This window comes from Oryzias latipes, chromosome 6, assembly GCF_053564925.1.
Source record: "Oryzias latipes strain Hd-rR chromosome 6, Olatipes_Hd-rR_3.1".
In the NCBI taxonomy this organism is placed as follows: domain Eukaryota; kingdom Metazoa; phylum Chordata; class Actinopteri; order Beloniformes; family Adrianichthyidae; genus Oryzias; species Oryzias latipes.
The window spans coordinates 22,699,789-22,714,355 of record NC_136242.1 but is presented as its reverse complement, the minus strand read 5'-3'; the positions used below and the strand labels follow the sequence as shown (position 1 = coordinate 22,714,355).

At 41.4% G+C, this 14,567-nt stretch overlaps 1 protein-coding gene across 5 annotated transcripts in view; it reads right to left on the bottom strand.

Moving 5' to 3' along the window:
• Positions 1-13,782, bottom strand: part of pclob (piccolo presynaptic cytomatrix protein b) — a 58,915-nt gene extending 45,133 nt beyond the window's left edge. For all 5 annotated transcript variants that reach the window (XM_011476204.4, XM_011476206.4, XM_023955901.2 and 2 more), the window contains exons 1-10: positions 13,616-13,782; positions 11,512-12,550; positions 9,885-10,718; positions 7,763-8,575; positions 6,538-7,629; positions 5,273-6,214; positions 3,418-4,341; positions 2,467-3,288; positions 1,473-2,240; positions 18-1,307 (exon numbers count right to left, since the gene is read on the bottom strand). In XM_011476204.4, the coding sequence (XP_011474506.2) occupies positions 18-1,307; positions 1,473-2,240; positions 2,467-3,288; positions 3,418-4,341; positions 5,273-6,214; positions 6,538-7,629; positions 7,763-8,575; positions 9,885-10,718; positions 11,512-12,318 (8,292 nt within the window). In that variant the 5' untranslated portion in view covers positions 12,319-12,550; positions 13,616-13,782. The remainder of the gene's footprint in view (positions 1-17; positions 1,308-1,472; positions 2,241-2,466; positions 3,289-3,417; positions 4,342-5,272; positions 6,215-6,537; positions 7,630-7,762; positions 8,576-9,884; positions 10,719-11,511; positions 12,551-13,615) is intronic.
• Between the last annotated feature and the right edge of the window lie 785 nt (positions 13,783-14,567).

Below are 14,567 nucleotides of genomic sequence, written 5' to 3'. Positions count from 1 at the left end.
TAAATGACAATAGTTACCTCAGACATATCCGGGAGTGGATTAAACCCACATTGGAGGCACACAGTAGTCTTGCATTCTGTGCAAGAGTCGTAGTTAGGAGGATCTTTTGAGTCCATATTGAGTTTGATCTTGCAAAGTGGACAGAGAGACTGTTCTGTCTTTGAAGGATGCTTGTTGTCTACTATTACTTTAGGAGTGTCTGACAATGCTTTGTCTACTTTGACTTGTTCTTTTGAAGGTCTCTTTTCCTGTTGTTGTTTTTCTGGTTTCTCCTCAGCCTTCAGCACAGGAGGTGGCTTGGTGTCTTTTGTGGGCAATGTTTTTGGAGAAGCTGGAGGTGTAGCTTTAGGAGAAACTTTACCTGTTGTGGACATCTTGCGTGGGCTTGGTGGTGTAGTTTTAGATTCATCTTGGACAGCCGATGATATCAAATTAGATGCAGAGCTTAAGAAAGATGAACCAAAGCCAAACATCTTTCCCGTCACAGACTCTCCAGATTGTACAGGCTGTTTTTTAGGTCCACCAAAACCAAATAAGCTCCCAGAATCTTGTTTTCCTCCTTGAACTGATGGTGGCACTGATTTTATTGGAGAGGTACCAGATTTAGGTAACTGTTTTTCAGTTTGTTGTTTAGATGGAGAAGCAGTTTTATCTGAAGAAACAGCTCCCGGAGGCTGTTGTAAAGTTTGCTTTTTAGCCTCTGAATCTGGTGTTGCAGTAGGGTTAGAGGTATTTTTGGGAAGTTGTGAAGCCTGTTGCTGAGGTGCAGCAATGTCTCCTTTGGGTGTCTCTGAAGATGGCTTTTGTAAAGAAAGTGCAGCACTGGTCTTTGTGTCAGCAGATGAAACAGTTTTATCAAGCACTGAAGCAGCTGCAGGGGCAGCCTTCTGTGTTGTTACAGCTGTTTCTTTAGCTGGGATTATAGGAACGTTAGGCAACTTGTTCAACCAAGGGATGTCTTTCGGAGATGCTGGAATTGGAGCTTCTTTCTTGTCTTTAGTGGTATGAACCTCTTTGTTTGTTGAAGGCTGTGCTTTTATTTCTGAGGATGCTGGAGGTTCCACAGTAACAGGGACCTCTTTGGTTGGAGGAGGCTTTGTCATTATTTTTGGGGATGTTGGGGGTTCTACAGTAACTTCTTTGCTTGTTGAAGAATTTGCCTTTATTTTGGGGGATGCCGGAGGTTCTGCAGTTATAGGGACCTCTTTGCTTGTTAAAGGTTGTGGTTTTATCATAGGAAGACCTGGAGGTTCAGAAGCTCCAAGTGCTCTCTGCATCTGGCAGTTTAGACATAGCCATTCCTTCACCTAAAAATAAAATAAAAAGCATATGACACATTTCACAATTATTCAGTTATAATAGAATAAAACACATATGGATAAAATGTACAATTTTAAAATTAAGCTGTATATTGTCTAAAATGAATTAGCCATATTATACCAAAAACAGATGTTATTTTGTTATTTGCTTACCTCTGTCACATTATTCAGTGGACTAAATCCACACTTGTTGCACACCGTGGTTTTGCAGTCAGTGCAGGTGTTGAAGTTGGGAAGATTTTTGGAGTCAATTTTAAGTTCTACCTTACAGAGCGGACACAGAGACTGTTGCACTTTGGGCGCAGCTTGGAAAACATCTACATTTGCCAACTCTAATGTAACTTGGCTCCCTTCTGGTGGAGGACTCTTAGCCTTTTCTAGCTCTGCTGCCAATGGAGCACTTTCGGCTTGGTGTGGCTCTTCGTTTACTTGGGCCTTTTGTAGCTGCACTTCCTTCAAGGATTTGGCAACCAGTTCGGCTGATTTCAAAATCGTTTCATCCTCATCTTTTCTCTTTTTTGATACATCTGCATCTTCAGGGTTATCTTTGTTCTCATCTAAAGTTGTATCATCTTGGTTCATAGAGGATGCTTGGTCTGCGACAATAGGCTCCATCCCTGGAACGTCTTTAGATGGTGGTAAACTAGACTCCTTATGTTTTGTTAGTCCTGTAGCAACAGTACTGTCTGCTGTCTTTGATACTCTATTTTGTGCTAGACTGTCCTCATTTTTCTCTTTAGAATCACCTTCTTCCTGAACTTTGCATTCTTTCATGTGTTGGTTTGAGGGAGCCTTTTTAAAAGAAGAAGGGGTCGACACTTTTTGGGCTGACGTCAAAGGTTTTACCGGTGAAGGCTGAGCTGGTTCTGTTGCTGAAAGGGCTCTTTGCATCTGACATGTCAGACACAACCACTCTTTTGTCTGCAAGATGGAAATAAAATAAACATACTAGTTAGAGTGGTTTCTTTTTTAATCTCAACAAAAGTGCATCATAATTTGTAAAATTGCAGCTGCAAGTTCAGTTCACACCTAGTTATTAATAAAACAGATACTCTGCAAACAAAAATATGTTTACACCTAACTGCATCAAGCAGTACAGGATCTATGTTGTTAAAACATGTGGAATGCATATGTGAACTTCACCTACCTCAGATTCATTTTGCATAAGGTTAAATCCACACTGGTTGCACACAGTGTTCTTGCATTCATCACAAGTGCTGAAGTTGGGCAGATCTTTGGACCCCATGTTGAGTTTAGCCTTACAGAGAGGACAGATAGAAGGGGCTGGTTTGACAGAAGCTTCTCCAGTCTTTGGAGGTTCTGATGGAGCTGCTTTGGCCAGTAGAGCTGGGGGTGTCTTTGTCTTTTGAGGTGGTTCTGTTTTTTTCTTTTCATGGGCTGGAGATTTCATGTCTTTTGCAGGGGGCATTTTAGGAGAAACTGGTGGAGTGGTCTTGGGCTGGTCTTGAACTGTGGAGGTCACCAAGTTGGATGCAGAGCTGATAATGGAGGAACCAAAGCCAAACATTTTTCCAGTTACAGATTCTGTTGGCTTTCCAGAATCAGACTTGGCTTTGCCACTGCTAAAACCGAATAAGCCTCCAGAATCTTTCTGTGGAGCAGTAGTGGCAATCGGTTTGTGTTCACTTTGCCTTGTTTGGACTGGGGATTTGCTGGGATCCTGTGTTTTTTGAGTATCCTTTGTATTTTTTGGGTAAGAACCTGGACTGGCCTGTTTCTGAACCAAGGGCCTATTAGGTACCTCTGTCACAGGAGGTTGAGCTGCTGCAGACAGTTTTCTTTGTGGAGATTGTGGTGTTGATGTTTCTTTCCTTTCAACCTTAGATCTATCTGTGCTGTCTGTTATGAGTTTTGTTGAAATCTGAGGTTTAACAGGGGCGACTCCTGGGGAAAGTGTTTCTCCCATGGCTCTCTGCATCTGGCATGTCAGACACAACCATTCTTTGTCCTACAGAAACAAAATAAAATTGTACAGTTTGTTAGTCGGGGCATTTTAGCCCTGTTTTCCTGAACCAAGAAAGAGACATGTTAATCAATGTCAAAAGTAAAATGAGCATTTAAACATGTTTTGTCTTACCTCTGCTTCATTTGGCATAGGGTTAAATCCACACTGGTTACAGACAGTGCTTTTGCATTCAGTGCAGGTGTTGTAATTTGGTGGGTCATTTGAGTCAATGTTAAGTTTTATCTTACAGAGTGGACAGGATTTGTCTGACTTGACTGACCTCTGGATAGGGGATTTAGGCTTGGGAGACGCCGCTGGAGTTTCATTTGCTTTGGCGTGGTCTGACGGAAGTGTCTTTGGGTCAGATGATAGCTTTGTTTTCCCTTTTTGTTCTGCCTCCAGAGAAGCCAAGGACTTGGTCTGATCTGCTTTTGGTTCTACAGGTGGTTGGCTTTTTGCCTGAAGTGGGGATTCTACTTTCTTTTGTTGCTCTACTTCCTGAGCACCAGGACGTTTGGACTCCTTTGCAGGGCTCATCTTAGGAGAAACAGGTGGAGTCGTTTTTTGCTGGTCCCTAACTGCTGAGGTTATCAAAGTAGATGCGGAACTAAAAATGGAAGAACTAAAGCCTAACATCTTCCCACTAACGGATTCTGTAGCCTTCGCAGCTTCAGGCTGAGGTTTAGAATCAACTAAGCGTCCAGACTGCGTCTGTGTTTCTGTGGGAGCAATACTCTGCTTACGTCCTTGTTGGCTTGCTTGATCAGGCAGTTTCTCTTGAGCTGTTTTTGGTTTATCTTGTGATGTCTTCTGACTCAGCGTCGGGCTTTGAGTTTTAAGTGGAGCTGCAACAAGATCAATTTTGCCTGAGGATGTTGACTGTTTTTTGAGTTGCGTCTCCCCTGACTGAGACATTTTCTGTTCCTTTGCATCAACTTTAGTAGAAACAGGAACCTTATTTGAGGACACCTGAGACTTCGTACTTGGAGGTCCTGGAGGCTCAGAAGGTCCAACTGCCCTTTTCATCTGACATGTAAGACAGAGCCACTCCTTTACCTAAAATACAACACAAATATTGTTTCAAAAGTAGATATACCAGAAAGAAACCACCAAAACATAAAATTCTCAGCAAACCACCAAGAAAACATTACAGTAAACATATATTTAAGAAAATCAACCATTTTTTTGGAAGAAATATAACATGAACATAAAGCAATACTATAAAAAGGGCGATCAATTGAATAAACTAAATTTTTACTAAAGAAAATGCATTCAAAATATATTAAATACATAATTCTAATATATTCCAAAGAAATTTCTTGTATATTTTCATGCAACAAATAGATTTTCTGTCAGTTTCAATTTAATAATTACTACTGTAATTAATATACCCCCTTTGTCCAGTTTAATTTTTTACTTACTCAAAACAGTATCATTACTACACCAAATTGGTTTTAGAATGGAAATTTATCTACGTTGATTTATATTCAATTTATGTTGACTTGAAGTGAGGTGGCAGTGAATTGTGACCTCGCCCTAGAAAACAACCACATTTGTGGAGAAAGTCCACAATTGGAGGTACAGTGGTATACCGCAGTTCATCTTTCACTGTTTCGCTGTTTTGTGGATTTTTTTTCAGTGCAGTTTTTCTTTTTTACTTTTTTTTACAGCATGCTGAGTTTTGCACCCTGATTGGCTGTACAACTTATCCCCCGTTATGTCTCCTATAGAGAGACCCAGCATGTTCAGTTTGCCAAATCTATATAAATTGTTCATCGTTAATGTTTGTCTTAGAAAAAGTGTATAGTATGTAGTGAGGAGATCTATATCCTTAAAACATCTGTAATCCTACTTTGCAGATTTCACCTATCGCAGGTTATTGTTTTAATAACTAGAAAAATTAGGGATCACTGTACAATGATTGAAAATAATAAAATAAAAAATAAAAGTTTTTTTGTAATAGGAAATTTCTGCATTTCCCACATACCTCTCCAGCAGGCATAGGGTTGAATCCACACTGGTTACAAACAATGTTCTTGCATTCAGTGCAAGTGTTGTAGTTGGGAGGTTGATTGGAGCCAATATTCATCTTGACCTTACACAGCGGGCAGCTGTTCTGACCTTTGTCAGGACTTGTTTGAGCGACTGTTCCCAAGGTTACTGGCTGTGAAGAAGCAGTGTCCTTCTTGTTCTGATGGATTTCATCTGGAATTTTTTCTTGCTCTGCTTTTTGAAATGTCAGTTTTGGCCCTCTTGCAGGTGAGGATTTTGGTGAAATTGGAGGAGTACTTTTGGGAGAAATCTTGGCAGAAGCTTGTGCCGGTGCAGACATTTTACGAGAGATTGGAGGCGTAGTCCGTGAATCTTCTTGAACAGCAGATATCAAACTAGATGCTGAGCTGAAAATAGAGGATCCAAAGCCAAACATTTTTCCACTTATTGATTCTGTTGTTTTAGAGAACTCTTGCCCACCAATAACAGGAGGTTTCCTTGGCTCTTCTGCATGTGCAAAAGGTGAGATCTTGCTGGGTTTTAGGTCAGGTTGATGTGACTCATTAGTTGGTGTCTGATTACCTAATTTCCCCTGAATATCTGTTGAAGTCTTTTGGCCAGCTTGTGGTTCCTCGTGCAGTTGTTTGGTATCCTTGGATGCTAATGGTGCTGCTGCACCTTTTGTTATTTGAGGAGAACCTGGTGCAGAGCTCAACCTCTTTTGAGATGGATCCGGAGATATAGCTTCTTTACCAATACTGGATGTCTGTGATTGCTTTTTAAAGCTTTCCTCTGGACTAGGAGAGGGTATTTTCTTATGAACAGCAGAAGGTGATGTTTTGTTTACTCCAGTCTCTGGTTTTAGAGAAGGTCTTGATGGTTCAGATGCACTGAGAGCTCTTTGCATTTGACAATTCAGACATAACCATTCTTTCACCTGCAAAAAAAAAAAAAAAATCATAAATAAGTATAATGTTTTTTAAAGATAACCTGCCATAACAAATAACTGATAAAACAAAACAAAACAACTGGACATTTTTTTCTTTATCTATTATAAAATAATATTCAGTGAAGTCAAACTTTTCTTAAGAAACAATGTATTTGTGTGTTAATCTGTCAGGTAGCAGAATAACACATCAATACCGGTGCTACTGGAAGAATAAATACCAAAATTTTACAAAGTTATTAATACAACAAAGTTATTGCTTTATGAAATGCATTTTGTGAAATCAGATAAAAAATATAAAATGCCTCTTTTACCTCAGACACATTTGGCATCGGATTAAATCCACATTGATTGCAGACAGTATTCTTGCATTCAGTGCATTGGTTATAGTTGGGAGGATCCTTCGAGCCAAGGTTAAGCTCAGTCTTACATAATGGGCAGGAAGACTGACTTTTCTGAGAAGGATTTTGACCCGCAGCATCTTTCAGAGACTCTCGTGGTCCTTTTTCAACTTTTGCTTGTACCACTGGAGAAGACTTAGGTCGCTGAAGTTCTTCTGTGCTCTTCTCCTGTTCATGTTTCTGAACTGGAGGAGTTTTGACTCCTTTTGCAGCTGACATTTTGGGTGAGACTGGTGGTGTTATTTTGGATCCATCTTGAACCGCTGAGGTTAATAAAGTGGATGCAGAACTAAAGATAGATGATCCAAAGCCAAACATTTTTCCACCTACTGCTTCAGCAGATTTTGCAGCATCAGGCACATTTTGACCCGCAGCATCTTTCAGAGACTCTTGTGGTCCTTTTTCAACTTTTGCTTGTACCAGGTGAGAAGACTTAGGTGGCTGAAGTTCTTCTGTGCTCTTCTCCTGTTCATGTTTCTGAACTGGAGGAGTTTTGACTCCTTTTGCAGCTGACATTTTGGGTGAGACTGGTGGTGTTGTTTTGGATCCATCTTGAACCGCTGAGGTTAACAAAGTGGATGCAGAACTGAAGATAGAAGATCCAAAGCCAAACATTTTTCCACCAACTGCTTCAGCAGATTTTGCATCATCAGGCACAACTTTGGGACCAAAATTTAATAAGCCTCCAGTTGCATGCTCGGAAGTTGATGCCGTGCTACTCTTTCGAGAACCTGCTAAACTTGTTTGGTCTGGTAGTTTCTGAGAATCCTTCGTCTGGCCTTGTTGGGGAGTTCTCTTCTGAGGAGAACCTATTGGTGAGTTTTCCTTGGATTTCACAGATGTTGGAATGTCTTTTTGTTGCGGTGGAGTTTCTTTCTTCCTAGAACTGGCAGGGGCGGAGACTTTATTCGGCGAGGCCTGTAGTTTCATCATGGGGGTTCCTGGAGGCTCAGATGCTCCCAGTGCTCTTTGCATCTGACAGTTGAGACATAACCATTCCTTCACCTATAAAAAAAGTAAAATGTTTTGTTAGATTTAATAGATGTTTTAATGTTCTACTATACTTCTGTTTCATTTTTGTCAAATGGTGAATATTGTCTCTAAGGTTGTGTGTTTTTGTGCATTTCAATTTTCCTACCTCTTTAACATTTGGCATGGGCTGAAATCCACACTGGTTACATACAGTGTTTTTGCACTCGGTGCAGGTGTTGTAGTTGGGACTTTCGTTTGAGTCTACATTAAGTTCCACTTTACAAAGAGGACAGGTAGACTGACTTGCTTTGGGTACAAATGGCAAATCTGGAGTTGTCTTTGGCTTTTCAGATGGAGGTTTTCCATCTTTTGGCAGCCTCTGTGAGGGACCTGTGGGTTGCTGCGATGGCTGGGGTTTCTTTTCTGGTTCTTTTTTCTTCACAGTGGGAGATTTTGAATCTTTCCTGGGAGACATCTTGGGAGAAACCGGCGGAGTCGCTTTAGATTCATCCTGAACTGCTGAAGTAATCAAAGTGGATGCAGAGCTAAAAATGGAGTTTCCAAACCCAAACATTTTTCCAGTCACAGACTCAACAGGCTTTGAAGCATCAGTTTGATTTTTAACATTACCAAAACCAAATAAGCCTCCTGACGATTTAGATTGGACATTTTCCTTCATTTGTGTAGTTGGAACTGCCTGATCTCGTCCTTTCTCTGGTTCCTTCTCATGGTTCTCCAGGGGTGTTTTCTTGGGAGGAGCCGGGCTGGTCTGTTTTTGACTGTCTGATCCTTCCTCCTTGACTGCTTGTGTTGCTCGCATTGATAACTTTGTCTGGGGGGAGCCTGGTATGGATGTCCTCTGAGGCGAAGGTTGTGCTTCAGTCTTTTTAACTTCAAGTGGCATTGAAGGGTTTTTCTGAGGGTCAGTTCCTCCTGCTGCTCGTCTCACTTGACAATTTAAGCAAAGCCACTCCTTACCCTAGAGGTGAAACATAAAAAGAATTGTACATAAATATTAATACAAATACCAAACATATTAATTCATGTAATACAATATATTAATTTCAAAAAGCCACAAAGACCAGCTGTCAGATAAGAAGTTCTTAACAAAACATGCCCACAAATAAGCTTACATGTGAAGAGCGATGGAACTTCATTCTACAAAAGACTTACATAATTTAAGAGAGATCTGGGTGGATTTAGCACATGTTATGTTTATGCACTCCAGCCACATAGGTTTCTTGTTTTGTGAATTTGATAGCAGATATTTCCTATTTGCATACTTTAGTTAAAGTTATAATTTAAATTTTATTTAGTTTTAATAACTTTAAAGTAGCTTATATTTAATGCAAAAGTGCAAAGTAGGATATTAAAGTCTAAGATTTTCTACCATTTGTTTAATATATGTTTAAAAGCTATTATGTATGACCGAAACTACATTTTATATTGCCTTTTAAATAAAAAGGAAAAAAAAATTAGTTTACATCTTTTTTTTTTTTTAAATCAAAGTTTAAAAGCGGGCTAACCTATCTTGATTTGAGTAGTATGAGAAGCTCAATTAGCCTTGAACTGCCCTTGATGAGATACAGTGGCTTTGCATTAAATGACAGAGTCAAGTGTCAAATCCTTTTCGTTTCAGGTAGCCTGAGGGGTTGACCGTGACTATTTATTCTGTGTCTGGTGTTCCCTACAATATCCAAGTAGCACATGCGTGTGTTTGCAAACTCTCTTGTTTTGTAGGTCGCTTGTATTTTAATTACAGGGAAAGACATGTATGTATTTTTAGATCCAAAGGAGTCCTGCAGTTGAGAGGCTAAAACATTGTCATTATATTTAAAAAATAAGGTAACTTAAATAAGAAAAAGCCATTTTCCTGAAATCCTAAATCGAATGGTGAAATAAACGCAACATCAAAAACAGCAACAACAACAAATATCAAAAAGAAAAAAAAGATCCCAACAGTTACTATAATTTAAAGTGTTGGAACAAACAAAATATGCAATTTCTCTGGATGCAAACAAATATTTGTTTGATATAATTAGACTTATTTTAGATTTTCAATGATCAAAGGTTATTCTTATATATTCTAATCTTGTAATCTTTCGAATTTAAATGAACTTCAGGAACTGAATTGAAAACTGAAAATAGAAATACACCGAATTCTGCAACATAACCAATAAAGAAGAAAAGCTTGTTCCAAATAGCTGAAATAGCTCGAAGTTTAAAGGAAAAATGAAATTTTGGATTATACATTTAGATTTTTTTAATGAAAAAACAACACATCTCACCTCTTTGACATTTGGCATGGGGTTAAATCCACACTGGTTACAAACTGTACCCTTGCATTCAGTACACTTGTTGTAGTTGGGGGGATTTTTAGAGCCCACATTCAGCACCATGTTGCATATTGGACAGGTGGACTGGCCTCCCTTTGAAGCATTGTGGGAGACTGTCATCTTTGCAGCCTCTGGCGTAGACGTTTCACTTTTGCTCTGCACTGCAGTTGGAGACTTTGCCTGCTGTTTCTGTTTTCTGTCTTGCTCCGAATCTTGGTCAGTCAACGATTTGGTCTCTTTTGTGGGCTGCATTTTAGGAGAAACTGGTGGTGTGACTTTAGCTTCATCCTGAACAGCAGAGGCTATCAAGGTAGAGGCAGAGCTAAAAATGGAGGAACCAAAACCGAACATCTTCCCAGTCATGGAGTCCTCTGCCTTTGGGGGTTCAGTTTTAGCACCAGTAAAACCAAACAAACCCCCTGATTCCTGCTGAGGACCTTTTGCTGCCCCACCTTGTTTTAGTCCAGTCTGACTAGTCTGTTGTGGTTGCTGAGAACCTCCTTTCCTCTGAGTGTTAGGAGTAGTTTTCTGAGCAGGCGGCCCTGGACTTGGATGTTTTGGGTTTTGTGGCGCTTTAGCAGCTCCATCTTTGGCTGGCCCATTTGTTGTTTTAGACTGCACTTTCTGAGGTGAACCTGGCACTGATGTTCCTTTTCTGGCAGGTTCAGTTTGCTTTTGTGGAGCAGAAACTGTGTTAGGTGAGGTTTTTTTTGTAGAAGGTCCTGGTGACAAAGAAGCTCCCTGAGCCCTCTGTACTTGGCAGGTAAGACAAAGCCACTCCTGATCCTATAAGAAAGTTAGAAAAACAGACATACAGATTAATATATTTAAATTAAAAATAGAAACTACATCATCTAAAATTAGAACATCAAAGGCCCACTCCGATGAAGAAAAATTAGTTTTTGGTGTTTTTAAAATGTTCTTGTGGCATTTTTTCTGATGGAGGACAATTTAAAGAAGATTGGGCTTAAATTGCATTTCTGAGTATTTGTTTATTCAAATCGTTGTGAATCAGGAGCAGACAAAAAATGTTGTTTGAAAATCTGCTGGGTGATGCGTGCACTTGTAGACAAATAGATCCATGTACCTCTTCGTATTCCTCATCTGAGCGCCCATGTGGAGCTCTATACGACTATTTAGCTCCATTATTGCTCACCATTTATGTTGCACCAATAATGTTAGGCTGGGGGTGTGAGGGGCATAAGCTAGTGGGAGAGAGCGTACACACATAGCTCTCAGTTAGGAGTGACGGGAAGGGGGACTGGGTTGCTCTGTGCCAACAGTCCCACCCACAACTCAGAGGCGAATTTCTTATGAACTATTGCTGCTGTACAAAAAAGAAAATGACAGTTTTTTTGCTTTGTTTTTATTTTATTTTAAAAACTCCATAATTATAATTAAAAGACCACTGGCAACGCTTTGAAAATGAATCAAAAGATGATCGGAGTGGGACTTTAAATGACAATAATAGTTGTTAACCATATATTAGATTTGACAAAACTTTTAAGATTTATATACAAGGAAACTTAAGTCAAAACTCTAACTCTGGTATGTTAATGATATGAGGAGCTTTACTTACATCAGAGTCAGGAGGACTGAAGCCGCACAAGCTGCACACCTCACTTTTGCACTGTGTGCACGTTCTGTGGTTTGGGGGCTCCTTGCTGTGCACATTGAGTTCTGTTGTGTTACACACAGGACACCGCGGTTGAGCTTTTGACTGAGATCTGGCGTTGGTTGCTGCTCCGGACGACTTTAGGTCAGGTGTACCTGCTCGCTTTACCTCGTGCTGTTTATCAGAGGGCGGCTGCTGAGGCGCTGCCCTGATGGCTTCTTTTTCCGGCCCCACCTTAGATGAAGTCTGTTGTTGCTGCCCCACTTGTGCCCCAACCTTTGTTTCCCCTTGTGCTCCTGTCTTTGTAGAATCTTTTTGCTGCACACCAGCTTTTGAAGGATTTTGCTGCATGTTAGGTTTGGGTGACACCTTTGTAGATTCTGCTTGTATTCCACTCTTAGCCGCAGCTTGTTGTTGACCTCCAGGCTTAGCAGAACCTTGCTGCTGTGGAGCCTTGGGCTGCTTTGGGAGAGGCTCTGTCCCTGTATTCGAGCTCTGTGCTTGCCCCACAGGCTTGCTTTTGGGTTCAGTCTGTTTATCTCTGTGCAGCTGTGGTGGTCCTTGTTTTGAAGTAGGTTGGGACTTTTGCATAGAGGGTCCCTGGCCTGGTTTTTGGAAGCTTTGCTGTTGCTGAGAGTCTTTGCCAGGACCTCCTCCAGGCTGCTGTTTCTTGTCTCCCTCTCCATCATCTCCGAACAAGCCAAACTTATTCACAGCCGAAGACACAGCACTCAAGGGGTTAGCCCCACTAAGAAACTTGGAAGAGAACATAGCTGGGTCGTCTTCCTCCTCCTCCTCCTCCTCCTCACCAGTGCTGGAATCTAAGGAACTGTCAGAGTCAGAGGAAAAGCCTTCCCCCCTCTGCACTGCACCTCCGGCAGAGGCGTGGGCTGGAGCCGCACCTGTGGAGAGGGCATCTATGGCCCCTCTGCTGCTGCTTGTGCTGCTGCCGCTGCTGCTGCTCCCAGGGCTCTCCTCAGGTTCAGCATCTACATCTGACTTCCTAAATGCAAACACACACAAGAAAGAGGGAGATGAAACAGACTTGTAAGAAACTGTGGCACCAGGTTATTTTCCTTAATGTCAAGTAATTTTGATAGAAGATGCACATCTTTACAGCTTTTTTTTGTTTTCTCAGACAATGAAGTAAAAAAAAAAAAAGAGAACACTCTTGTGGGGCAAAATAATCCCCGGTGCACTGACTGTTGCTTGGAGGACCATGAAGATTGCATGTGACGCTCTAATGATCACGCACAGTTTTCAGAGAATCTACTGATCCGTGTGCAAGAAAGGGTGAGGGACGGCTCCTAATAAAGCCAGCTTCCACAAACCTGCCTCAAACCACGTTTCAATGGATTTCACGGCCCACAAAATTGCGACGTGAATTCCTTTCCCTACGAAATGACTCGATGATCACGTTCCAAGTGGTGCAGACTGTCAAGGGGCGAGAAATTTCCCTGCAGGACATGTTTTCCAGCAGCAAGACAAGTAAACACAGGAAAACCTGAACCTCTGACTGAGGGCCTTCAAAATAAAGCGTATTTATTGTGAAAAAGCAGCATTCAGGAGATCACAGGTCTACAACTAAACAGTTACAGCTGGATTGATTTTTTTTTTTTTTTTGCCATAGGAGAGTGCTTCATATATGGGCTGATCCCACATTTCCACAGATGTACATCCTGTCAGAGAGAACACTATTTCAGAACGGACAGTCTGCACAAGCTGATCGCAGGTTTTTTAGCCCAAGAGTGGAGGGTTAGAATAAAAATAAAATTGAAAAATAAGACGGAAGGGTAAGAGCAGTTTGTTTGTCCTTGACCATGTGCCTCCTCAGAGGCAGAAATAGCCGAAATGTTTGCAAATCTTATTCGAAAAGAAAAAGCAACCTTCAGCGGCGAAGATGCGAAGCAAAACCCCTGTCATCCTTGTAATTTCACGCCATCCACGCTTATCTCCCCGCTCCCCCTCCCTCCCTCCCCTGCCGAAGCCGAGCATCCTTCACCCTCTACGGTCACAATGTCAAACGCCCAAACCGCGACGATCAGAAGCAAGCCGGTGGAGAAAGTACCGTTTCTAGTGGCTCGTCGGGGTCCCCATCCTCCCCACAGCTCTGCGTTTACACCCGCTCCGAGTCCGTGCGTCTGTCGCCGCGGGATGGGGGGCACGCAGGGCAGCAGCTCCAGAGCGAACAGCCCTGCACTCCGCCTCCTACCCTGGTGCGCATGCGCCGCATCTGACAGGTGATCACGATAAATATCACGCACGGAAATTGAAATTAAAGGGACAAGCGATTTATATCCCCCACCCACCCATCCCGCTCCCATAGTCACGTGCAACGACAACTGAGGGATTTACCCCCCTGATCCTGACAGACTGCGCACATCTGCACTGGATAAGTGCGCCGTGTGAATTTGATGGTCGTGAGGAGTCAGGCTGAGCCAGGAGAAATGAGGACTCAAATCAGATCACAACCTGAACTTTTTCACGAGCATTTTCCATCCGTGATCATTTGTATATGATTATAAATCAATAACATCTGCTGAGGCACTTAGTGCTCTATATTTGTGAATTGATTATAGATCTACTGTCTTTTGATTCTATGCATGTTCTTTCCACTTGCAGGCCAGGACTATATTAGGTGGTCTGAGTGGAGCCTCTTTTATTATTATTATTATAGGGACGTTTTAATCTCTCTGATCAAATAAAATGAAATGAAGTATCTTGCAGGTTTGCCGACATATCTTATTTCACACCTCATTCTGACTTTATTAAGTACCACCCTCAAGTGGTTTAGATAAAAAAAAGAAAAAATAGCAATGCACTCAAAAGCCTTTGCTGTTTTCCCTTTTCTGCTTCTTTTACCTGTTGCCTGTGCATTTATAAAAGCAAAGAATTTGGATCACAAACTGCACACAAGCTCTAAAGGAAGAAGAAGAAAAAACCCCGAACAGAGCAATTTGGATCAGATTGATCTACTTTTCCTGAAGTATTTCTGCAGGATATATTAATCTGAATCACCA